Here is a 26906-nt window from a genome sequence, read left to right as displayed (position 1 = left end):
TGTCGGGCTACTCAAGGTCGACGAATACTTCAGAGACGCAATTAACATGCGCTAACTCTGCAAGCTCCAACGCTTTATTAAACGACGTAGTATGGTACGTGCTTGTCTTGCCGTTCATTAACCTGCAATATATTTGCATGACGACACGTCGCTGTAGCCGCTTTCGACCGCTATTCATTATACTGAGAAATTGGTCACTACACCTCAGACGGCCAGTCGTATACCTTGATGTTGTCATAGCCTCGTTCACACAGGGCAACAACTCGTATACACTTGTACCGCAACGGCACAAGTGCTGTCGGTGGCCCTGTCGCGCAGGAACGGACACAAATGATAGGGGTGAGGTGGGGGGGGGGGGGCACTTTCACAAAGGACGCCTATGAGTTGGCCAACAGTTGTGAATGCATGTGAGGTATTGAAAAAAATTACAGCCCCTTCCAGTCCGTGAAGATGGTCAAACAGCGAAGCTGTGTCAGTTACACCGGGTGTTAAACTATGCAAGTCAAACTTCGCAAGCAGTCTATATTGCAAGTCTTTTGTTTCACAATGCTTTCACGTCACATTCGCTTTTGCGTGCTTCACTTGGTGATCATGCTTTAGGAGTGCTCTTTTTTTTCGGTTCTCCCTGTGTTTTTCTTTTTTGCGAGTGAGACAGGGCCTACGGCGACGAGCCAACTATCGCTGACGCTCGAGGTATGCAGCATCTTCCTCAGGGGTAAGCACTACTCGTGGTCTTCCCATAGTTGTAGCTGAGATGGAATGTGCGGAACCACTAATCCGAAGCTCCGTATATTGGGCGTAAGGCCCACCATTGGATATGCGGGCGCTGAAATATTTTTTCACGATTGACGTCTTTGTGTTTCTTCATAATGTTACACACATGTTCGGCTGCGACGGAGAGAACGACGTCACTGATGGTATGCCCGCAGTCCGGCGTTCTCGTTTGCGTTCGATGTCTCCTGTTTGCTCGGTGGCATGGTTAGCAGCATCCACCCGGCATTGCCGCTTGCAATTCTTCAAAATTAAATCTGTCCATCACGTAAGACAACGAATGGCTCATACCCACTTAAGCAATGGCTCGTACTCCTGTAAATGCCGCCTCCCCATTACGACGACAGAAGTGAAATTCTACACTGGAATGCTCGCTGTAATGCTCGAAGGCTCGGATGTAAAGCACAAGAAAGCATACAGGACGACAGAAGGAGACGAAGACACACGTAGCGTTTCTGTTATTTTCCATGCTTTTTTGCGCGTTAGCTCAAGTTATGCCGCACCAATTAGTCGACTAGTCCGTTCTTTTGGTCAATACAGAGTTTGCAGAGCACACCCAAGAAAATAATCAATCAATCAATTTGATTAACGTGCCCAGGAACAACTTGGCGGTTTTGGAAGTTGCGCACGTGAAAAATGATATTATATATATATATCAAGTACATCATAGGGGAAACTACTTGTAGTTCTTAAATGAATAAAGAGACGATAACTAAATGCAAATTAATGAAAAAATTGCCCGACGATTATACGATACCCCCTAATGGGAAATGTGAGTGCAGCTGTACGTGTTTTCATTTCGCGATATATTGGCTGGCACGGACAATTTGTCTTGTGCGACACGTTGCAAAGGGTGCGAAGTGTGGTGCGACTCCTCACTAATAGAGGGAGATCGCGAGAGGAAGCGCGTGGATGACGCGTGGGCGCGATTCACAGCAGGCGACGCTGCAGACGACCTCCGCTCATGCAGCGCTTTGCTTCCCATACAGACGATGCGCGCTACTCTGGCGCCATTTCATAGCCATCGTCACCGCAAAGACCCTCGAGCGCGGCCATTGAGGAAAGAAACAAAATAGGAGAGGCCCTGACGTCACGTTATTGAAGTCGGAATCGCAGCCGTGTTAATGTGCCATCTCCCTCTGCGCCTCCAATCAGCTCGCCGGAGCAGATAGGCGCGAGCTTTGAACTTGCATTGCTACGAGCCACCGGAAGTGCGTGCTGCCGACGCGCGTCAGAACAGAGCTACGAAACTTCTGTAACAGCCTTAGTGTAGCAGACGCAGCCCCGTGCTTTCCCCTGGCGCGTTGAATACGACGACGAAGACCTGTGAAGTGGTTACTTGAGTGTCTCTGTTGCTAGCCGACACTCACCACTCATAGACCCTAAACACAACTTTCAAGCTTACACATCACACTCCAAAGCAAACATGTCTCGCGAACAGACTGTGCTGCGAGAAAGACACGGGCCCAAAAAAAAAAAAAAAAACGCATCTCGCTTTTCAGAGGCCTAGAGCAGCAGTGAGAGCTTCAGGAGCGCGGTTGCTATGGCAATGTTGACGTTTGGGGTACCAGTCCCGTGCTCCCTTGCGAAAAACAGCACGTGACTTCCGCCACACTTTCTCCAACACGTCCGTGCTAGCCGGGGCCTCTCCTATGCTTTCCTTCCTCCATGTGCGTGCACCACCACGCTTTTCTCCAAAGCCACCTTTCTCTCGCTTTCGCCATATACCCTAAGAAGTTTAAGGGGCTTTAACATATCTTCCTCCGCTTTCCACCTAATGGCTCCGTTGAACCCTCCTCCCCCACCGTTTTCCTCCTCGCACTATATTCGCACTCGCCGCTTGTTTCGTCCCCCGCTGCGCTCCGCGTTCGCTCTCATCTTTCGCTGTGCTCGTTCACTCGGTTACGCGGTAGGACGCCGACGCTTGCCGCAGGAGCGCGCGCTACCACTACGCTCTAAAAACTGGCCGCAGGCAAGATACGAACCCACGTCTTCGCATTACGCGTGCGATGATCTTACCAACTGAACCAGCGCGGCGCCTTTTTCGCACCCGCCGTGGTTGCTCAGTGGCTATGGTGTTGGGCTGCTGAGCACGAGGTCGCGGGATCGAATCCCGGCCACGGCGGCCGCGTTTCGATGGGGGCGAAATGCGAAAACACCCGTGTACGTAGATTTAGGTGCACGTTAAAGAACCCCAGGTGGTCGAAATTTCCGGAGTCCTCCACTACGGCGTGCCTCATAATCAGAAAGTGGTTTTGGCACGTAAAACCCCATAATTTAATTTTTTTTCGCGTCCACTTTATCTATACTGGAATTAACCCTGGGAGTGTTGGCCAGCGCCACTACTCGCAAACATTGGCGGCGGATGTGGAACATCCTCTCTGCCGCAGGCGTCACGGATACCTGATCTATATGGGCGACGGCAACTGTTCAATAAGGCCACACATGCTACCTGAAGGCACCAAAGCTGCCGAATTAGGGACCCCCAGCTATGTAATGGACGAGAAGAAAGGAAACCGACCGACCCAGCTTTTATTAGGCATATCATAAGAACCCAACAAACAACACCAAGGACAGCATAGGGGAAATTACTTCTAGTTCTTAATTGAAACAAAGAAATGATAAATAAGTGGAAATGAAAGTGGATGAAAAACAACTGGCCATAGCGAGTGCCTCTAATTCGTTATTATTATTATTATTATTATTATTATTATTATTATTATTATTATACAAGGTGTACAATAAAGTGTACATCAAACAGAGTTTGGATCAATCATGTAGTATTATAGTGCCTCGCAATTAATCAGCAGCCTGTAGCACGGACAAGCCCGGCTACATATCAACTGCACGTGTTGCCGAGCGACATTTAAAAAAATAAGCCTCTCCGTTCCAGACGATATACAAAAGCGTTCCGAATACATTAAAGCATTCTCTTCTGGATTCGCGAAAGTGCGGAAAAAAAAATAGACTAAATACCAAGGAAGAGAGCGGTGCGTACCTCTTCCGACTGATTGCAACGCACCGCAAGTTCACCGACACCGCTAATTTCTTTTTTTTTTTTTTTTAATGCATCGTGGCCTCAGACCAGGAAGTTTAGTTGCAATAACCATTCCAGCGCTCCTCGCGCTACCGTTTCGCCATCTGTGATCCACTAACGCTACTGAAACAATTCCGTCACGGCCTCCGAGATGGCGGGGCGGCGTACTTTGCAGCTTACGCGGCCAGTCCTGTCGTTTACACGCAGAATAGCTGTACTTCAACATAATTCATACGTTTTTTCTGTCAGCAGACTTCCAATTCTGTAACAAACACAGGGTAATTATGGAATATGCATAAAAACTGGTCTGATACATGTTTCTCAATGTGTCAACTGTCGGGTAAATGCATGCGGTCCCGTAACTAGGGAACCACCCCGTCTGGTGCCTGCGTGCACCACCGATTTATTTCGGGCCCAGTAAATGTTGCTTCATCATCATAGCTAGTGTGTTAGTTTCGTTTTGAAAAGTGAATCTGTGTTGCTTCACGCTTTATTTGTATCTGTTTGTCAGAAAAATTGCAATCATGTGTCAAACCCTGACTACAATGATATACGTATAGAACACTTGTTTTTCACCCGAAATCCATGCCGGTATAGGCAACTCTTTAGTGTTTTGTGTACATACAAAACATCTGTGCTGCATCATAACATCATACGTGTTTTTAGTGAACAGACCTCCAATTTCGGGTCAAACGCAGAATTTGCACAAAATATGCATGGAAAACCGGTTGCATACAAGTTCCTCAAAGTGTGCCCAACGTTCACATGCATTGTCGGGTAAATGCATGCGAACCGGTTCGGAAAGCGAGCCGTTCCCTTTCCCTTGTGTGATCGGTCAGAATCGCGCTTGCGATCTTAAACGGTTCGGAAAGCCACCCGTTAGAAGATCGCCGTCCCTGCACATTGTCGAATTCCGCCATATTGTCAAATTCTGTAACAGCGGCATTTTGAGCCAATCAGAGACGCCGACGCAGCCCTGTGGGTGACAAAAGATGGCGATTTCAACAATGCGGCGGAATCTGACAAAAGGGGGAGAGGGTGAGAGAGGCATTGATTATGGTATAAAAGATATGAGAACTCGGCCTGAATCAAAGTTCTGACCTGCTACTTAGCATTGGGCGCGATTATGTGACGCGGTCTACGAGACCATCAATCCCGGAGGCCATTTATTCGGACCAAAGCCTCGCAAACTCGCACTGCCGAAAGTCGTGACCAAGCGATGACGGCTGAACCTCCAAAGCAGCGCCCCACAATTGATGTCGTGCATATTTTGCCAATAGGAAATGAACGCTAGCGCGGTCTGGTGTGTTTCCCGAATCCACAAAACCGCAGAAGTGCGAGCGGCAGAGGTTGACAGGCAAGGTGGTGATTTTTCAAGGGAAGCATGTATTGCCTCACTCGTGTCGACGTCTGTGTTGCCGTACGAAAAAAAGACCCAAGCCGCGCGAAAATAAAAATTGCTTGCCGGGCTGCGGATTCGAAACACCGACCACCGGATTGCGAGACCACCACGATAAAAGCTCATTCACACTATAGGCCAACACGACACCGATTTCGGTCAGCCGACTGTCGGCGACAGCGTTTCTTCCTTCGTGTCGGCGCCTCTGTAACACCGTATACCGACGCCGACAATCTGCCGTAGGTCGGTGGAGAGCTCGGCGTCGGTACAGCGTGCCTGGGGGTCGTTTCGTATGCACCTAAACGTACGCAATCGTTTTCGCATTCCGCCGCCATCGGCATGCGGCTACCGCGCCAGGCAATCGAACCCGCCACCTCGTTCTCAGCCGCAGAAACGCCACAGCCACTCAGACGCCACACATCATATATGCAATAGCCTGCAACTTTGGAAGCACTTAGCAACAAATACGTTACGATGACAGCGGAAACCGTCTTTATATAAAGTCAACAGAGCCATCAAGGCGCATCATCAGCCGGGTCCGAACCTTATCGCTATAGAGTGGCTACAACAAAGAAGTAAGCAAAAAGAGCACACTGCCGAATTGTATCTCTCTCCGCTTCTCCGCTCACCATCGAAGATGACGGCAGCGCCGCTATAGCACCTGTGTTGACGTCACGACTGGTACGGATACACGTGACACTGAACCACGGTGGCACCGTAGTCAAGCTTCACCTTCGACCTAAAGTTAGGGCAAATTGCTGAACAAGAGCGAGCTATTCGGGCGTTCATATGTTTAAAAGAGAATTATATGACTTAATCGTTCTAGACTGCGTGGTATGTCTACAGATCACTTCTTTAAAGTTACACACGGATTTCTTCGGCGGAAAAAGATAGCTTATTGTCAGACGACAAAAAAAAGAGAGATAATATCATTTTTTTTTTATATATATTTCGTTTTTGTTGGTATTAACTAGAGGTCTCGCCCCTACAGACCTTGACTTGGAGACAAGCTGCTTCTGTATACATAAGTGTACTCGTACAATAAACTGAAATTGCACAGCAGGGCCCTTGGCATCACAGTGAAGAAACTTCAGGGATTTCACGGTATTTCCGCATAATTGGGTCCCTAAATTCCAGATGCTTGCTGATCAAATACTTAACTCTTTTGAAGAATTTGGACGACGCTTAAGCTTCGCCTTTAAGAGTGGAACGCGATAGCATTCAAAGATCCCCGACTGCTACTCACGCTTCCCGGCAACTGCAGCGTATGTACCCGTAATGTATACTTCAAAGGAAGAGTTCCGGACACCGACCAAAATGGTTTTAAATATACTTGACGTGCACCCAATGCACGATACAAGAGCATTTTTTTTTTTTACATTCCGTCCCTATAAGAATGCGGTCACCGCGGTTGGATACGAACCGACGACCTCAAGCCTAGCAGCGCAACGCCATGCCCGCTTGGATACTTCGGCGGGTCATTTTTTTTTTTTTTAATGCAGGAGCGAGTTCTCCAGTTGTGGCTAGTTCAGTGAACCGATTAATAAATAGTTGATAAGCATAGTAATTAAGTCTCAACTCAAATAACATTTTTGTCTTACGAATATACTCGCCATGGTCAGAAGCATGGGTGACGTTGATGTGGAACTGTGAGAATTGCAAAAAAAAAATGAACAAAAAGAATAATAAGCGGCTTTGCGGCACAACCTCCCAAATCTGAGGTTATCAGCAGCTCCGAGTGGAAGTGCAGGCTTAGGCGGTATGCGTGGCACGTCAATAGCACTGCAGGGTGTTAAGCAAACAAGTTAACAAGAAGACAACGGGATGAAATGTGCTGCGGATTGCTTTCGGCAAATGAGTGCTTTTTTTTTCTTTCTTTGCACTCCTTACGCACAAACGTTAACACGAAATTGAATTGACTGATATATCGAATGGAGGGGTGCATTCATCACAGCAATTCATCTCGTTCACCGATTGCGGGGACAAACTGGTGTATAGGAGAAAAAGGCAAGGACCTATCAAGACCGAACAACTTAAATTTAGTTCTCACTTTCACCTGTGCGCTTGCGGGCTTGTTTGTGAGTGAACGCGCACGTAATCGTAGTCGGGCCGATACTTGGCGAAAGCGTATGCACCAGAGTTATTCAATATGCTGCCCCCCCCCCCCCCCCCCCCCGGCGCTAGCGAGTCTTCGGCAATCTGAGGCCTTAAGCACAGACTTTGCCAAAAGTTTGCGAGGCTATTGTGTGAGTATACTATAGTTGAGTAGTCGCCTGCTCCACATATCATCGGGTTTCCAGCAATACGATATATACTGCATGGTCCCCCGAAGCTCAAGAGTAAGCGCTCAAGCTCAGGACTTTGGAGCACCGATGTTTTTTTACTGATATAGCTTGACCCGTATCGAGTACCAACGCAGGGCACCCTGCAGAAAAAAAGAAATAAAAAAATATGTCTGCTCTCCGAACCTCAAACCACGAGAGAGAGAGAGAAATTGCTACTTTCCCGTTAACAACATCGGTGGTTTTTGGGACACCGGGAGTTCCATCAAGACCTCAAATACGTATTTCGGCTAAAACACCGGTCAACGCGCAGTATATGATCTGCTGTCAAAGAGAACGTACGTACGCTTAGGATTCTCCCATCGACTAAATATATCAGCGAGATATAATATAAAGGACCAAAAACTAAACCCTAGTATATGCGTACGCCCGATGGATCATATCAAGCACTTCTTTCCTATGAAGGTGAAGAACAAACTTACAAACTTATATACAAACTTATATTGTTCCTTTTTATTGTAATCATATGCAGCTTTATGTAGGTAATATGTTTCTCTGACTTTTAGGCTGTGCACTTGGCTGCTGATTTCATTTGTTATTGTTGTTAATAGATTGTATGTTACTGATTGTATTTCCCCCTTACTCAATCCCCATGTTGGGGCCTTGTAAGGTATTTTGCAAATAAATAAATAAATAAATAAATAAATAAATAAATAAATAAATAAATAAATAAATGTTATAAGAGTGCTGCCGCATATCACTCCTACGAGTCTACGAGTCACGACACCACGAATTCTAAAGCAAACCCCAAATTTTCAAGGAGCCTATACATACGACGCTTTATTACTAATCAGATGTTCAATTCTAGCAGTGGACCGAACTGTACATGCAGTGGCTTCGAAGCTTTCGACAAATGCTGTAGACACGCCCAGAGAAAGACAAGGCTAGCTACCCGTAATGCTTTCAACGGGTCATGTGCTAGATTTCTCTCCTCTCTCTTTCACGCACACTAACCCACTCTCTCTCTCTCTCTATGCTTGATATGTCGGGTCACTAAGTTCACTCTTGATAAGGAAAACGAATGGAAAGGTGTTTCGCAAGCAGGCGAGTAAGGAACAATAGAACGACGTGCTCGGGTGCCCAGAACAAAACTGCCACGCTCCCGTGTTGCTCCGTGTGGTCCTCGACGAAGCGCGTCCCCGCTTTCCACCAGCTGCGCGCCTCAATTATATACGTTTTCGTCCAAGGTTAGCCTAGGAGGCGGAGAGAAGCGGGAAAATCCAGCAGACGAAAAAGACTATATTGCAGACGACGTCAATGCCGTGGCGTTTGCTCCGCTACACACAGACACGCGGAAGTTTTACATCCTGCACGGGTGACGCCCGCGCGGCCGATCGAGGTGGAGCGGAGATTATTCTCTTCTACGTTCCTTCTTCACCAGACGTGGCGCGCGATCAGAAAGCCAGCGCGCAAGGTGCAAGCGTTTCGTGGACTTCGCCGAATAAATTCAGCGTTCGAATTTTCTCTCGTTCACTCCGCATTCCCGATCCCTCCAAGAGATGCCAGCCTGAAGGCCGGATAAATCTAGTTTATATACATATATACGTGTTGGTTTATGGATAATGATGGAGTGTTTCAGATTCTTGTATCCATCCCAACCAGCCACCAGGCTTGATCAACTGGACCATATGCATCTCGCATGTAGCTCCACGAAATTTGTAGATGTGAGGTTCATGTGGAGGTTCTGACACTCAAGCCGCGGAGCAGTGAATCACTGTGTGTCATTCCTATATAGGCCGCCTCAGATGCGTCGTTCAAGCGACGTGTTTGTTGTTAAAGCTACAGATGCCCTTTGGGTGCCAGATGTCAGGAGGCGATTACATATAGGTCTACACTCCACCAAAATTTGTTTCGTTTCTGCTAAGCGTGGCGCTGCAAACTTAAGGCGCAAGTGTAGTTACAAAGATTGCGATAGAAATTACGGTCAGGACTACAGCGGTTTTTCCCAAATGATTTACGTCATTGGGAAAACATGTGGGGTCACCTGAAAACCCACACAAACAAAAAGAAAACGAATTTGAACAGATACAGCTAGCTCTACGTCCCGTCGCCAAGTGTGGGCACATCGAGAATATTCATGGCACGTGCGGACCGCACGTAGCGGCAAGCTTTGCAGGGAAACGAGCTTTCAAGCAATGTATGGTACATATCCCTCGGCCATTCAAACGAGGCAGAGGAAAAAGTGAACTATGAGAGCAACGCTTATTTCTCTCTTTTCTTCTACATGAATAAGCCCTGCTCGTACATTTTACATGGTTTCATTAGACCTCGAATCTACTCTCGGTAGGTACCTGTGCACATTTGGTTCACCCTCCAGTACACGCTTACTTTCGGATCGGCGTGTGATCATTTCAGCGAGTAGATCACGCAGCAAAACACGCAGCCGCGATCACTGTCAACGTTACTGGTTATGTTGGTCGCTGAGAGAACGAAATAGCGCACTGACTAAAACGTACTATGCGATTTATTAAGCGTATAATATGTATTAAGAAGTGTTATTCGATTAAACAAAATGAAACAGTCAGTCTTGTTTGTTTAAGAGAAACCATACAACGAAGATATTTCGTATTTGTGCACTCCTAGCCAAATTTACAGTCACTGTATTTGCTTTTACTCCAAAAGAAAAGAAAGACATAGCGACAACACATAGACGCTGGTTTGGCCCGAAATTTTACTTACAAGCAAAAACAGAAGCACGAAACCGAAAGCTAGCGTGCAGAACATGAACTTCACATCAACTGCTCTTACAAACATAACCTCGCGGTCGCTTCGATTCTCATTCACAAGCGAAAGATCATCGCATACGATATCACGGGGAATGCGTTCGCTCGTTCTGCATATTCGGTTGCTTGCGCGAACGTTGAAGAGATCGGTTCGATTCACCAAGAACCCGTATATCGATCTCGTCATGTCTAACATGCTGCCGACGACGCCGAACATAAGTAGGCGCGCCATAAAAAGCACCATCCGTTCGATTGTCTCGAACATGCAGCACGGCTCGTGTGTCGAAGGGCACGCCTACATCAGAAGCAACACTACACCTTACTGGCGGCTACAGGAAATCCGCCAGCCCTGCCAGGCCCGTTTGCCGCATCCACGTGAACACCTGACCTTCCTTCCCACGATCGCGTCGCAGCAAGCGAAAAAACTGATCGACGCGCTTCTGCCGGTATCGCCTTGCATAACAGTCGCCACGCATAGCCTGCAGAAACCGTCGGCTCCCATGCCGGTAGCTCCCATGACGATGGAACGGAACGACGTTGGTCACGGCAAGGATCGCGCGCGATGAAGACGAATCGGTTATGTGTGTGCGTGAACTTGAATTCCGCGGCGTTAATGCAACAACGTACTAGATTAATGCACGCGATCATCCGGTGCGCAAAGAGATAATCACGCCACCGCTAATCTCGCGCGCGATCCACACGCACACACCGAAACGTGCGTACTTTTGACGCGACGCCGGCTCGGCGACCGCGAAGCTGGCACGCCGAGAACGAAATTGGCGCACTTACTTTGCTTTGTGGCAGCTCATATTTTGGGGGTCGTTGGAGGAAGGAGTTGTTCGAGTAGTGAAGACTTGGTGAAGGGGGAAAACACACGACCTGCCACCGTAGCTCTCCACCCAAGTGCGGCGAAGGGAGAAACGAGAGAATCAAGATTTCGCACGGGACAGGAAGTGTTATTTTATATTTTGCCGACAGGATGTGACGTCATGCAGAAGAAAGAGGAAAAAGTGCGCATGCGCGCTTGGTTTCCGTAACCGAAACCGTTTCATCGCTGGCTCGCTCAGCTCGCCCGCCTCGACTTCGGTGATTTTTTTCCATGAGGCTACGTTCTGTTCATTCTGTAACAATCTACATCAATTTACTTCTCACGTACGGCGGGCATCGAGCAATACTAGCGGCGGTGGCGCCATTAATCTGGCCAGGCAGCTCCTGAACGCAGCATTTGCACTAATTAGTGAGCATTGTTTTCCGTGCTCTGGCTTTTTCTTTCCTTCTCTTTGTACCTAGCGACTTAGCAGCCGGCAAACTTTAACAGACGCGCTTACTTTAATCATTACGAAGAGAGAATGGGAGAGTTTTATTCAAGGAAAACCACAAACGCTTACAACAGTACGCCGAGCTCAAGTTGGGCGGGATTTAGGTACGAGTCAATAAGAATTTTTTAATATAATTTTTATATATAAATGCGAGAATCGAGGAAAGAAAGCTCGGTGCTGACATCTTTCAAAGGCATTTCTACCTAAGCGTCTAACAAATTACATTTTTTTTTCTTTTTGTACTGTGAATGTCTCTGCGTTACTCGAACATGCTTACATCAGGTACACTGCTGGGAAGTGTCAGTAATTCTTACCTTTTAAGAATGCCATCCGTCCATATCGCGAAGTGTCCTGTATAATCCTCTCCACAACTAAAGCTGTACCGCCCTTATAGCAAATACTTAAACCCCCATACCAATGTCCAGAGCGAAAATTCTTGTGGAGTTCTCACCTCTACCCCCACCCCCATGCCCCCTCCCTCCGCCCGTTGCCCAGAAAGAAAGCTTGCCAACCCCAATGGCTGCAGCCATTTTGGGAGCTTCCAAGAAAGAAAAGGTCAAGGGAAACACAGTTCATAGAAATGATGATTTTATTTTTTGACGACTATACACGAAAGAATGGCCACTACAGGTACCAAACCAAATTTTTGCACATGAAACACCTGCACACCTATAGGAGGCTCATATCTATGCTGGCACAGTAAAGAAGCCGTGAATGAAATTGCAAGCAAAACAGGTTTGACAAAATCCAGCATGGTCACAGCAAAATAAGGATGGGGCAGCGCATATCCATTAAATTTTCATTACCAGGATGAGAGGTGTTTTCTATGAGCTTAGGGAAGAAATACTTTCAATGCAAAATTTTACGGGCAATGAGTATCGAAACAACGTCACTGGAAATCTTAGCAGCAGCAACGCTGCCCGCAAATGATAAAAACGCTCAAAAAGCTTCAGTGGTCTTCGCTGTGCTGTTTAAACCAACCGTTAACTTTTGCCCACCCACAAGCAACCGACAAACTAAACTGACAAAAGATAACTGCAATAAGCCTCGCAGTTTGACTTGGTAGTTTGGCTAGTTATGGAGGCAGTTTTCCTCAGGTAAACAGAGGCACAGTGTTTGCAATCGCAACTGGTCACTGATTGCACCAAAAATCGCATTGACTGTGCCAGAAAATATAAAGTAGACCACACCACTTTTGAGCTCACGATTGTGTCTTATCTTATGGTACAAAAAAAAAAAAATGAAAGCTGGCCTCGTCTGCTGACTTTCCATAGGAAGCAGGGAACGGGGACAAGCAAAGGAGAAAAGTACAATAATACGGCGCGCGTTTCTGGCTGCCAACAAGACGTAGACTTGCACAGAAGAAGAAAAACGATTGGTGAGCTAGGACAACAAGAACTTCTTTTTCTTTTTTAAATCTTAAAGGAGCAAAAAAACAGACAGCCCCGACGACGCCTTCCCCAATCCCTCCCTCCCTCCCTCCCTCCCTCCCTCCCCGAGATATAAAAATACTCCTCGTCGATCTTTGACACAGCTGCAGTTTACAGATGTGCCTATGTCGCGATAACTCCCTCCCCCGACCCCGCACACCCCACACCACGGCATATTTTTATAAAAAAATGGAAGAAAAGCAACCAACAGGACCGAAAGCAGCAGTAAAGATTGTTTCCTCTAAGACAGCGGATACGCCACAATGACACACACTCTGGTTCAAACCACCTTCCCGAAATGATAAACAAAGCATTGTAACGCTGTTACAGATGCTTCTCCTTTTTTCTTTCCATTTCATTGTGCGAGAGAAGAGAAAAATCTTGCAAAATGGGAAGGGGGTGCCTGAGTGGGAAAACATGAGGTGGGGGGGGGGCAATGAAGAATGTTTGGGTTCCGAATGCTGGAAAGCTGAGAATCTGTCAGTCATCAAAGGAGACTTGTTTGATTCTTGTTGTCCAAACTGTACAAGGTCCTCTCTCACTTGTTGCTCACTTCTCTGCAACAAGACAAGAAGAACGAACAATGCAAGGTAAGGGCGCTGCCACATCACAAAATTTCATATTATGAATGATGGTGGACTTTTACGATACAACCCTGGACCTGGCCTAAAGAGGGATGCCGTAATGGAGTGCGCCAAATCTGTTCCAATAAAGGGACACTGGAGAGAAACACTTCATCATTGTACAGACTGATAATGTTTCAAAACTCTATTTTCATTATTTAGGTGTTAAAAAGTTCCTTATTAGATAAGAAAATGAATCCCAAAGTTATATTTCTCGAATTTCGTGCTAGAACCACAGCAGTGGTACGTTAGTGTGATGTCGTAGATTCCAGAAGTTATTTTCTTGTATCGGGGCTGTTGTGGTGTAGTAAGAGTTCTCAAAAGTCTCGAACTGCAGCTTTTGGCTCCTTCAGAAAACAATGCCTTCAGCGATGAAGAAGTAACTAGGCCTGAGCACAGGCTAACAAAATCTATGATGCCATAATGAGCTGGTGCTAAAAAGCTAGCAGTGCCACTTTCTTTCCTTTTCTTTTCTTAATTTAGACCTTTCCTGGCGTGTAAAACCTCCTTTAAAGGTAATAAGTAGCTTTTTTGTCATTTTACAAAAGGGTAATTTACCAACATGGTGAAACAACGCGAAGGACAAAGGGCAGCAAACGACAGGACGAACCTTCATCTTAGTCCTCTGCGCTGTTTCACCATGTCGGCATACTAACCCGCCCAGCTGTCATTTCATCATTGATTTCCTGATACAGCTCAAGTTATTTTTCTCTATAGTGTCCCTCTAATGTGTACCAAAATCAGAGCACATAGGTATTTTTACATACACTGAAATATGGTCAACCAGCATAGGACATCTAATGGTCTGAAACGCAAATCAGGTCTTCCCTTCTGTTATGGTTCACCACGTACGTCGTGCTTGCCAATGTTTCCTGCCCCATAACTGAGAGCTTTGTCAAATCCAAGGTCAAAACGCACAAGCCAATTTATAAGTGCCTATTCCTCACAATTTTAGGATAAAGCAAGATAAGGTATATACAAATTACAATTTAACTGTCCATCACAAGAAAACACTAAGTCAACCATTACACACAAAATAAACCTTTGTCAAAACCATCAGCCATCACACAAATCCCACCAGCAGCTGCACACAACAAATTTTCATTAAATTCCCACAGGTACCTGCAATTTCGAACGGTTGGAAATGTCGCCTTTCCAACACGCCTGATGGATTCAATGGTTATAACTTACACATTTTCCATTTTACATCACGATGTGCAATGTGCAAAAGACACTGATATACTTTAGCACTACTAACTCAACCATGGTTCAGACAGATCTTAAAGGAACACTAAAGAGAAATACTAAATCAGTTGAGTCCGGTAAAGCATCCTTTCAAGACCCTAATTTCGTAAGTTTTGCGGTCATGGGTTCATTATTAGAGGAGAAAATGATGATCAAAGTTCAGTTTTAATTTCGCACTGTAACACCGATGCCGGTACTTCAGTCCGATAAAGCAGTGATTTGGGCTTGTTGGTAAGACATCGTGAGGCTTATAGCGCGTTAAAAAGACAAGGACGAAAGTGAGACGTGACACACACAGGCGCTAGCGCCTGTGTGTGTCACGTCTCACTTTCGTCCTTGTCTTTTTAACGCGCTATAAGCCTCACGATTCAGTCCGATGCCACAAATTTTAATATATTTCTTCATACAGTAGTACCCTATCAATGCATTGTTCAAGAGACTGCAGAAAGAAAACTTAGCAGCCAGAAAAACTTAACAGTGAGAAAGGCCCTGAATTGACCCAGCAACGCCAGAAACAGCTCTGAATGGCTGGCAGGAAAGTTATTAGACATCTCGGCACTTGTACGATGACCGGAGATGACGGATGCGTACATGTATAATTAAACACATACTACGTCCTGTAATATTGGCCCCTTTTCAATTTTAATATGCTTAAACATAACATAACATGGCTTTATTACGGTGAAGGTGACTTTAGGGAGCCAGAAAAAAAAAAAATTTACAACCATGCCGAGACCTGATCATCAGGACCGGCGATCTCGTACTTCCGGCATATCGAGGCTGGGCCGCAGATGGGGTATGACAGGCTTTATCGCGAGTGTACATTTAACATATTCAAAGCAATGTACAAAAGTAAACATGCTTCTGGAGCGGTAAATTTGCGTGAGCATCGCATTTGAAACGCAGCACAGTATGCAGGAACATTGCAGATTGGCGACGCAACTGGACATACCAAAAAAATGTTTTGCCAATGCTAAAAGTGTAACTGGGCCCGAGCAATTGCCATTAAAATCCATGGTGTCACAGCAAGCTGGAGCATAATCTTCAATTCAGTGGCGCCACCCTTGAAGAGACCCTGAAACACTTTTCTAACTAATTGTAGAATGCCCTCACTATTAAAGAATGTCGTCTCACAAACATCGTGCCCAAAAAATTTTCTAATCCTTTAACAATAAGTGGAGCTACTGCACCAATATCCATCTTTCTCTCTTTCTTTTTTCATCTCTGTTAGCACACTGGAAGCTACACACAGTGGAGAAGTCGAGAAAGCAAAGTCCCAGCCAGAAGCCGAGTGTCGCGGCACCGAAAGGGCTCGTCGCGGCACCCCATGGCGGCCGCAGTAAACTACGCTACGCAGCACACCGCTTGTATCTTGGAGGCCAGGCACAGCGCAAAAAGGAAATTTTGTCTTTTCAAGATTGCAGACATGTATATCTTTAATTTATTTAAATCAATATTAGCAATTACATATTACTGAGAATACTCTCCCTTTCACGAGATCAGCCAACAGTGTTAGTGGGTCCAGCTGCTTTCGATGCTGCTACATGATGACATTGCGAAGAGAAAGCACACAATTTTTTTTCGGGTTTGACAGGAGATTGTAAATTACATGTGGCACGCAGTGCAGTAATATTTGGCTCGCATGTTCACAGCAGCCTCTATGACAGCTAGGCAATGTTTTCTCACCATGCTGAAAAGGTGTTTCGGACCCCTTTGGTTCGTTTTTTGCATCTTTTCTGGCTTACTAAACATCTTATGGTAAAAGTGGCATTTTCGGTATTATAGTACAACTAAAACAGTTCAAATATTTTTTTTTCGCTTGTTAGTGTCCCTTTGAGAAAAAAAATAAGCAATAAATAAAAGACACAATGAACCCTCATGCAGAACAAAAGGGAAGGAGCGAAGCGTTTCTTACATTCTCGATTAGCCGTGCATACGACTAGTACTGACCCCTGAACGGGTGTGGGAAATTGCCTGCCATCAACGATGCAGCTGCCCCACTAGGAAATCCTGTGGGAAGAGGGAAAGTGCGAGTGAGTGGCCACAAAAAGCACCCACGAGGCAAACACCGTTTTTCAAAATGTGAATGCTCCCTTCAGGCATTCGGCAACAACAAACTTTCTGCAGCACAGTAAGACTCCCTTCAGGAAGAATGCGAGGAGTACTTTCAAAGCCTGTTCATCTCCGAAATTCACAGCTCTTCTAAACCGAGGTGCATTTTTACACATAAAAAAAAAAGAAAACCAACTTGCATTCAGTTGACTCTGCGGTATAATCAAGAGACCATGGCTGCTTCCTCATCAGCCGGAAAGACTGCATCATTGGCTTTGAATGAAATCGACAGTGTTCGTGAACAGCTTACCTGCACTGCATAAAACGAACCACTGACTGATTCCCTGTGGTGTGGTGGATTAAATAAAGACCATGGAACAAGTACTGCTTGAATGCCCTATGAATTGAGAGCGACGAAGCACTTTGTTTTGAGTGCCAAATGGACCTGTCGCATGCAGGCATCTTAGGTCTCACACCCTGCCATCCAAAACAGTAGCAAGTCCTGGATATATTGCTCGCCTATATCTTTCTGAAATTGGCCTCCTTGATAAACCTGTTTTCTTCATGTTATAAAAGGGCCTCAATTCTTTGCCATCATGTTCAGCTGCAAATATTGCCATCAGCCTTAGTCGCATGTTTTCTTAAACATCCACTGCAACAGTTCAGTATCCAGCGCAAGCTTGCAGGTTTAATCCGCAAGTGCAGCGGTTTTATTTTGATGGGGTAGGTAACAAAATGCAAAAAAAAAAACCTGCTAGTGCACACAAATTTGGGTAGCATGTCCCAGTAGGTCGAAATCAACCTGGAGTCCTTATAATCCGTGTCTGATAGCCCCAGTGTTGCCTTGGAGTATTAAACCACACAAATTAATCAATCATATCCTCACCAACATTTTTCAATGCAGCCCCCTGTGACCACGCATCAAACCTACGAAACCCAGTGTTCGGGACCAGAATGACATTACCATGGAGTAAAGAAACAAAAAATACTTGGCAGGGCAGCATGACACGAGATGGACAGCCTTCGCAAAGCAACCTTCCATGGTGCCATACTCTCCCTGCTTTCACAAGCCAAATGTACACAGTGCGCATTGAATTCAAGGAACAGCATGCCACAAGTTGACTGGATCATGCTAGACTTGAATGACTGCTGGCCATCGGAGTTGCTGCTGCTCTGTCCAGCCTGTGCCACTCACTTTCTGCTTGCTGCATTTGAGACCTTTAACCCTTTGAGGGTCGAATTATTTTGAAAAAAACTTTCCCAGGTGGTCAAATTATTTTCTTGCGGATCTTGAATGTCCAAGATGTATTAAGTCGGGAATAAATAGTCAAAAATAATTAGGAACAGTATTTTGGTGTCGGCATCACTCAGAATTGCAAAATGTTCAATAGTATTTCCGAGCGTGGTACTCCTTGTAACACGGGTCTACGCACAGCGCCTTATCGCAGTCTGCACACCTAAAATGCATGTCTGTTCTCTTGAAGCGAGGAGTTGTGTTGGCGCACACATGCCATCTCTGCGTGCGGCTGCCTTGGGCAGAGGTCTGAGGCACCCTCTTGCGTAAGCGCGTTGCCGCGGAGAGCGAGAATACCTCGCGAACGGCGCTGATAAGCAAGTGGTGATAACCAAGCTAAGAGAAGTGCCAATCAAGATAGAAATCAACTTCCGCCGCCCCTGCGAGAGCGTGCCGACAAAGAGAAAAACAACGTTTCGCGCGCCTCCGTTGCGATCACGCGGCGGAACCGAAACCGCGAAAGCGCGTTGCCACTGAGAGCGGGAATACCTCGCGAACGCCGCTATAAGCAAGCTAAGAGCAGCGCCAATCAAGATAGAAATCAACTTCCACCGCCCTGCAAGAGAGTGCCGACAAAGAAAAAAATGACGTTTCGCGCGCCTCCGTTGCGATCACGCGGCGAAACCGAAATCGCCAAAGGGGCGTTGCCGCAGTCTGAGCGACGCGCTGAAGCTAGCAATCAGCTCTGTTTATCTCCCCAAGAAGGTAGCACCAATTTCAAACGCATCTTGTAAGTGCTAAGAGGTGGCAGCACCTCCTGATGAGCGCTCATCGTCATTATGGCGCGAAATTTCAAACGGAGGGTCGGAACCGTACCCGTACGGCAAAGACCTTGCGGGACAGAAAACCGCCGCCGTACATGTACGGCGAAAACCTTCAAAGGGTTAAATTTCGGCGTCGGTACCTGGAAATGTCACCACTGCAACAACGCCTGCTCCGAAGCGTTTGCATGATTATCCATGCATTGCAACTTCCGAGCATTGCAGCAGACGACGAACCCAGCGCTGCCATGCGAGGCAACCAGAAACAACTGCTTGCTGTCATGTGCTTTTCCCACGATTCCTCATTATTAGTTTATGACCAGGCTTCAAGACTGTCACACAGTACTTTCTCCCAAGTTATCCTTCTCTCCTCCATGGCCATTACCACTGAGTCAACATGACAGGCGATTTGGTCTTGATCTAGAGTCTGTTGTGAAGGGAGTCCTACTGTGCTCACATTCTCGCGTACTGAAACATCCGGAACAATACCTCGCAGCAGTGAAGAGATTCTGTTGGAGTCATCACACCTCTCCTGCTGCACTCCCTCCAACATGTATCTGATGCCTTTGAGAAAATGCATCAAGTTCCGGTTTCAGCCTCGCGAGCAACAACACTCATGCACACTAAATGACCTACAGTGGAATCTCGATAAACGGAAATCGCTTAAACAGAAGTGCCTCTTAAACTGAACGCCGTCCTCATGGTTAGTTGGCTTTGTATTCATGCAGTCGCATTCAGCTTTGTTTCTCAGTAAATGGAACTCCTGATAAGTGGAACCAATTTACCTGGTCTCCTGAGGTTCCGTTTAAAGAGAGTCCACTGTATACACACCAGCGTTAACGAGAAATTCTCGTCAACGAGAACGACACAGAAAACCTGAACGATTACATCAAAGCAGCCGTCTGGCTATTAAAAAGAAAGTAAACACCCTCTGCATTTCCTGAATTGCTGTTACCAGGTCCACAGATGATCTGCAATTCAACTGCAAGGTAACACCTCTGAGTGAAAATTCCACTTCACAATCCTCCCCATGTGAGTGTGGATTATTATAACTATACTGGAAAGTTTGAATGGCGGCTATTATTACTCGCTATTCGAAAGTTTCAAATATGAGCGCAACCAAGGTTGTTGCTGTGTGCTCTAATTCCCTTCCCCTCGACCTCATTGCTTCACACTCGGGACATAACAGTGACAAATAGTGTTGCGAGTGGACTGCCCTGTACACTAGAACAAGCTAAACACTCACACTTTCTTAACAAAAATATATTACTAGTTATATAAAACATGAGTCAGAACACATACAACGCAGATGGCGAAGCAGACATTAGAGAGGAAATCTAGAGAGTTAAATCATTTATTCCTTTTAACAAGAAAATGGCAAACATTAACAACAAAACATCAAAGCATAAGCCAAATATACTGTGGGGAAAAACCAAAACATGTCTCAGCATTTCCAATAGGTCTTCATGCAATGAGCAACTGCATTTCTAAAATAATTCTATGTATTGTGCCATCAGAGGCACTGGACATGTGATGCAAGGTTAGTGGGGGACTAGAGCTACCTTCTTTGTTATGTCCGTTACAGCGAAGGCCTTTTGTGAGAAAATGAGATTTCAAAAGAAGGACATTATTCCCTTCAACACAGAGGCTCGCAGTAGAGCAATGTGAGGAAAAGCAGGCGAACTAAAGATCTGCCGCCCCAAGAAGCGTAACACAATCCAATCTGCAAGCATGAGTGTACATGACAAATGACTACCACTGAGTGACATGCAAACTAGTGAATGAGGCATAAAGGTTAGAATCCCAGTTTGTAAGCAAACAAAAAAATAATGCCAGTTGGCCACCCAACATAAAACAATGAGAAAGCCACCTCATTACTGGCACAAGCACAACAACATCAAAATTCAATGTGCTAAGGTGCACTAAGACAGGAAAGCATCAAACAGAACATTACAAAAATAAAACAGTTACAGCTGAAGATACAAGCGTGCAAAAGCTTCGGGTAGCCGGTAGCACGATGGCAAAGCTTCAAATGGGTTGACGAGCACGTGTTTAGGATAGATGGCCAGGAAAAGCAAGCATACAGGTGCCATCTTGTGCTACAATGTCACTCAGCGAAGGACTTTCGTTGCACAGGCAAGCCACAGACATGAGGGGAGACAGGCAAATGCCAACAGCGCCAAGCTCACTTAGTTCGCAGCAGACGCTTGTCCTAGCTCCATCAGGCAGGACAAAATGTCCTGCCTGATGAAGCCCGAGGCTACTTCGACTGGTCATTTCAACAGATCTCCAGCTGTGCTGCAAATTTTGTGCCAGACATGTAGCTATCGGGCCACAATGCAAGAATGAGTAGGCCCTAATAGGGGTAACTCGGGAGTCGTAACTACGGCCGGACCACCTATTTATTGTTGCAGCAAAGCTTAACTGCATTCTTACACAACCTTTGTAGCACTACCACCAGAATGCTGTGAATTGACCAGCCAAAGACGCAAAAAGTGTCACTTGGATCAGAAAAGCCACAAGTGGCCTTCAGCAAAGTGGCTCAGCCTAGTGGCAACAGCAGACCGGCAGGCGTTAAATCTTGCAGGCGTTGGCTACAGACAGGACAGGAACATGTCACAAAAGGAGCAGGCACTGAACAAAGTTGGACAGAGTCGGCAACAAAGAATTAAATCCAAGCATCCCACAGGTCATACAGCTTGTTACAAGGTGCATGTGCGTGCAACACAACACGAGCTTTCCAAGGTGCAGAGGAGGCAGGTGGGAACAGCAGGCTGTCAAACGTGTGTTTGAGACAGCAAAGCAGAGAGGCAGGGCCAACAGAAGGAAAATGCATTGCACTGCACAAAAGGGCCGTAAAGGATAGGTTAGCTTGAGAGACAGTTGCAGTGCAGATGGATCAGGCTGAGGCAGCATGGGAAGTGCATTCATAGCAAGTGAGAAGGGCTGTTGCAGGAGAAGGAAAAAAAAAAAAAGAGTCTAGAAAGATGTCCAGGCAAAAATGTGCGCGAGGAAACAAAGCACAGGCAGAGGCAATATTGAGTAGCACAGTCGTTGCTCCTCAATGTGAAGGACAAGCAAGAGGAGGAGGTGGCTGCTTCGGGCAGTGGAGACAGAGGTGGTTGGGAAACAGGCAGCACAAGCACTATCACGGCTCGGCAGAGGTAGGTGAGGAGGAGGATGAGGAAGAGGAGGAGGACGGGCTGCTGTTGCCGCCAGCGTCAGGCGAGGCAGTCTGACCTGAGGCCTGGGCGAGGGCCGACTGGCTCGAGAAAGCGGCGGCGGCCGCCGCTGCGGCGGCCGCAGCCGCGGCAGCGGCGGAGGAGGGTCCGGCAGATCCCGGCGGTGGAGGGGGTGCGCCGGCGGCGGCCGCTGCAGCGGCAGCGACGGCGGCCTGTGAGGGCATCACGGCAGCGTGGGGTCCCATGGCTGCCGCCAGGGGTGTTGCCTGCCCCGATGGCTGGCCCGCCAACCGCGACAAGATGCCCCGCTCGGACATCTGCAGCCGCTGGGCTACTGGCGGTATGCGGGCCAGCGTGGCAGGCAGCCGGCTCACATCCGACTTCATGTCGCTCAGCAGCTCCTCCAGCTGGTTCAGCACTGGGAGAGCACAACAGGGCGCCAGATGAGGGCATGAACCAATTCCAACAGCGGTCACTTCACTTGCGTCATTGAGCGGAAACTACAATTGAACCTCACTATAACGAAGTCACATCCGACACAAAGATGTCTTCATTATATACAATATTCACCATAAGCACATGTTTGTTACATGCTTATATTGGCAAGAAACATTTTAGATTTACTTTGTTAAACCTGTGTTCGTTACGTATAATTCAGATCACGCATCTTCGAGGGTCAATAATGTCCGACTGCATAGGTCAGCGGCACTTTTCTTATTGCAACAAGTGATAATGGTGAAACGGCATAACCGATCAGATTCATTACACTTGCGCATGTTATACCATTTCAAGTGTGAATGGTCGAATACAAATACTAACAAAGGCATTCTCAATAGCTTTGGAAAGAAGCTATGCAATAAAAATTGCCTGTGGTTTAGCTCTGGTTAACCCTACTTGAATTGCGAAAGCAAGAGCTGCAAAAGCGGTTTCTTCAGCAGTTGAAGAGTCACTACGGGACATGGCACGACTTCTTCTAGACGCTTCTGGAGTCGTGCGGCACGTTCTTCTGGCATCTCTTGAGCGCGTTGTCTCTTTCTCGCTTCGTTCTGTCGTTGTTGCGTCTCTTTCGCACTCTCCATAATGACTAAATACACTGAGGCAAAGCGCATATATATATATATACCCCCCGCGAGGCGACACCTCAAGGTCGTTCGTCGGCCATGGCATATAGCATACAGCTGCCTGCATATGGCATATGGTGCAACGAGCCGAAATGGCTCGCTGGCTGGCGCAGTAATGCTTTCGCTTTAAAAACTGCCAGTCGGAGAGCGAGGAACGCCAGTCAAGGAGAAAGCAACAAGTTCAGTACACTCACCCTTATGGAGGACAGCATTTGCCGGCTTGTTCCCTGCAAGGGACTCTTTCGACAAGTGCTGGTGCGATTCCGCAAGGCACTCGAGCTCCGCAAACCTGGGCATAAAAGCATGAACTTGCCAAGAGGCCATAGCAACACTCAACAGTCAAGCAAGCTTTCCAACCTGCACCCATTAGTATTTGATTATTTATTCTAGCTTAGACCCCAACAGCTTTCTGGTTACCAAGTGCAAGCGGCCCGCTTCGTGAAGACTCGCGATCTGCAGGACTTCATTAAAGTTTTACCATACCATACCATAGACCCCAACATCACCAGGTTTGAGGCGCAGGCCAACCTGTGCTTCCAGCCAGCAACATTACGCATTTCGTAGTCCTCACTGCTTTACTGCTATCATCATCATCATCATTGTGATCACCAACCTACCATATTTACTCTCATAATGATCACACTTTTCTGCCAAAAAAAAAAAAAAAGTTAACGCAAATTCAGGGGTGCGATCATTACGCAGGTTAAATTTCTGGCGAAAAGAACAATTTTTTTTTTTCATCCCGCATTTGCTGCGGGATGACAACAGGCCAACAAGCAGGCTGCTGCTGCTGAACAGTGCGGGACACCAAAACAAAAATGGTGGCCGGCGGACCAAGCTGAATGCGCTAAAGATATTTTTTTTTTCTTCTCCCGAGTACATTACGTGCATTGAACCAGTTTCTTCCGTATCAGTATTTAATAATATCATTAATATCGGCAAGTATGCGACAATAACGTAGCCATGTCCACTTTGAGGGGACAGAAACAGATGGGCGTGCTTAGCTGCCCGTGACATAGAAACACATGGCGGGTATGCTGCGGAAACTGCGGCATTTGTCTTCACTGCTATCCTAATACGGCAAGAATCTGCTCAGTGTGGGCGTAGAAACGTGTCGAAAGAAATATCTTAGCTTCGTTACAAGCGTCGGCATATGAATGGGGTACACTGCTAACGTATCAGTGTAAACGTGGCCACTATCATTCTCGCTTGCGATTTTTTTTGTGCCTACGAGTGCAAACGAGAAGAATCGAAAGGCAAATTTTTTGTTGTTGTTGTTGTTGACCAAAACCATTATGAAGCCTACAAATAATAAAGCCAAGGTAAGTTTGGTTGTAGCTTTCTTTTTTTCATGGAAGTGCGGAAAGTGATGAAAGGAATGAAATGGAGCATCTGCTCAAGGATGTTTGGTGTGTACAGACTGCTTGGTATGTCTTCAAGAGTCGTTCATGTAGCATTCGACAGATGGTAAGCGCGATCATCACTAGCTAGACTTGGCACACGACATATCGCCGCAACAAGCTCGGGGTGCGATCATTACATCGGAAAGAAAAAAAAATTGAATTCCGACAACAAAATTCAGGGATGCGATCATTACGCGAGTGCGGCCATTTGGCAAGTAAATACGGTATTTATGTCCACTGCAAAACAAATGCCTCTGCGAGTAGTCTCCAATTACCCCTGTCATGCACCAGCTGCTTGTAGTTTACTGCTACAGCTAGGCCCAAAGCAACCTTGAGCTGAACATCGAAGCTAGCTGCACTATGAATTTTGCGAGTGGATTTTCTTTTTCTCTTTATAATTGGGGTGAGGGAGGCGGAGGAATGTTTCAGCACACATCTTTCTTTCAACCTTTGTTGAATAATAGAAAAGTCAATCTTGTTAAGCCTTTTAAATAGTTTGCTAAATGGCTATATAAACTGCAGGTTCAATTTATTTATTCTTGTGCTGTGAGCTTGGCCATTGAGTCCCATGTCTATCTGTGTTCTCAGTTCTCCTCATGAGGATACTTCCTACCAAGCCTATCCTCATCATCTGAATCAAAATAAAGCTTTGCCCCTAATGTACAATATATAGTATTTACATTCTCTCCCAATCTCGTTAACCTCCCTCCTCTTAGGACATGCTGCATCATCATTTGGGCGAGATCAGTTTTTCTTGCAAAAAAAGAGTAGAAGTAAGCATACACCACATACTCTTATTTGTAGCTTCCATTCAGTCTAGCAAGAACTACCACCTACACTCTGCGTCCTTTGCAGCAGTGGTGTCTTAACACCACCAACTAAGGAGATATGGAAATACGGAGCCCAGAATTAGGCAACGCTATCGGTCAAGCGCACAAACAAGTTTGAATTTTTGGGTATGCAAGGCCACTTGGGGAGGCTACTTCTGAAGCTGCCTAATGAAACTCAACATGATATCAGTTTACTCCAATCAGCCCAAACGTGGTCACCCCACCTGGTGTTGAGCGCCATGGCCGGATGGTTTGGGTCCTGCGTGAGGTTGAGGTAGGCCGCACGGCGCAGCTGCTCCTCAATCACCAGGGCCTGCTCCAGCAGCTTGAACCTCCTGGCCAGGAACTTGTTCTTAATCTCGAGAAAGTTTCCCTTGCCCACGTCCATCTTGAAGGGCTCGTTGATGATGCTGAAGGCCACGTCGTTCTGGATGTCCTGCCAGCGGCCATAGCCGTGCTTCACAATGCCCGCCAGCAGCCAGTAGTCATGCCGCCGGTGCCAGATCTCGTACTCGCGGCCCGGCACGGCCGCCCGTTCCTCGTTCTGCCACAGGGTGTGCAGCTCCGTGAAGCCGCCATCGGCGATGTTGAACATGAACTTGCGCTTGCTCAGCGGCACGATGGGCTTCGGTGTCGCTGCCGTGCTTGGCGCGGGCGTTGCGGCACCGCTGCGCTCGCCATTGCCGCTGCCGTCCGCAGACTTCTTCTCGTCGGCTGCAGCGGCAGCGGGCTTCTTTTCGTCCTCGGCCGACTTGGAAGCCTGCTTCCCACTCTCCCCTTCTTCTGCTTTGGATGTGGTGGCGGCGGCAGCCTTGGCCTCTGGCACAGTCTCTTCCATTGGTTCCTTCTTCACCACTGCGTAGAAACGAAGAAGCCGCACCGTTAACTCCAATGATCATTGCATTTTTCCACTCTTCCCTTCCTCCATGACTGGTGTGCACACGAACTGGGACATCATTGTATTTCCGTTTTCTTTCACATTGGCTACTCGACACGGCACTTGATGAGATAAGTACTCGGGCCTAGGGCATAGGGGTGTTATTCTCGGGAACCTTTCACACACGTGACTTGCATAAGATGGATTGGTATCCACAGGAGACAGCGTTCCTGGCACTGTGCTGAAACAGCGCGCTCGGCAGTGTGCCAAGAATGCCGCCACTCACTGACACTGATTTGTCCCGCACTACTGTACTTGTGCGCAATCGGCAATCTGCTTCGTTACTTTATTGAAATTTCGTTACACTAATTTGACCTTTTATGCAAGAACTACAGTTGCCAATGGATTCTTCTTACAAGGAAGGAGCTACAAAATTCTTCTAATTATATCAGACAATTGGAAAGAGGAAATTTTAGAAAAAAAAATTTGTTCAATTT

The 26906-nt window shown here is 46.7% G+C and overlaps 2 protein-coding genes across 7 annotated transcripts in view; both read right to left on the bottom strand.

Moving 5' to 3' along the window:
- Pgd (phosphogluconate dehydrogenase) overlaps nt 1-11218 on the bottom strand; it is a 63920-nt gene extending 52702 nt beyond the window's left edge. Inside the window, exon 1 of the mRNA XM_050195234.3 lies at nt 11062-11218. Within this exon, the coding sequence (XP_050051191.1) occupies nt 11062-11081 (20 nt within the window). The 5' untranslated portion in view covers nt 11082-11218. The remainder of the gene's footprint in view (nt 1-11061) is intronic.
- A 944-nt stretch (nt 11219-12162) lies between these two features.
- Mi-2 (chromodomain-helicase-DNA-binding protein Mi-2 homolog) overlaps nt 12163-26906 on the bottom strand; it is a 74456-nt gene continuing 59712 nt past the window's right edge. For 5 of the 6 annotated variants that reach the window (XM_050195052.3, XM_050195068.3, XM_050195077.3 and 2 more), the window contains exons 28-33: nt 25757-26387; nt 23494-23588; nt 22237-22596; nt 19486-19560; nt 16805-16899; nt 12163-13578 (exon numbers count right to left, since the gene is read on the bottom strand). In XM_050195052.3, the coding sequence (XP_050051009.1) occupies nt 16829-16899; nt 19486-19560; nt 22237-22596; nt 23494-23588; nt 25757-26387 (1232 nt within the window). In that variant the 3' untranslated portion in view covers nt 12163-13578; nt 16805-16828. The remainder of the gene's footprint in view (nt 13579-16804; nt 16900-19485; nt 19561-22236; nt 22597-23493; nt 23589-25756; nt 26388-26906) is intronic. The other variant, XM_050195085.3, reaches the window with a different exon arrangement.

The sequence above is a fragment of the Dermacentor andersoni genome, chromosome 3, assembly GCF_023375885.2.
Source record: "Dermacentor andersoni chromosome 3, qqDerAnde1_hic_scaffold, whole genome shotgun sequence".
NCBI lineage: Eukaryota > Metazoa > Arthropoda > Arachnida > Ixodida > Ixodidae > Dermacentor > Dermacentor andersoni.
The sequence above is the reverse complement of the archived record's forward strand: the minus strand, read 5'-3'. Positions and strand labels throughout refer to the sequence as shown.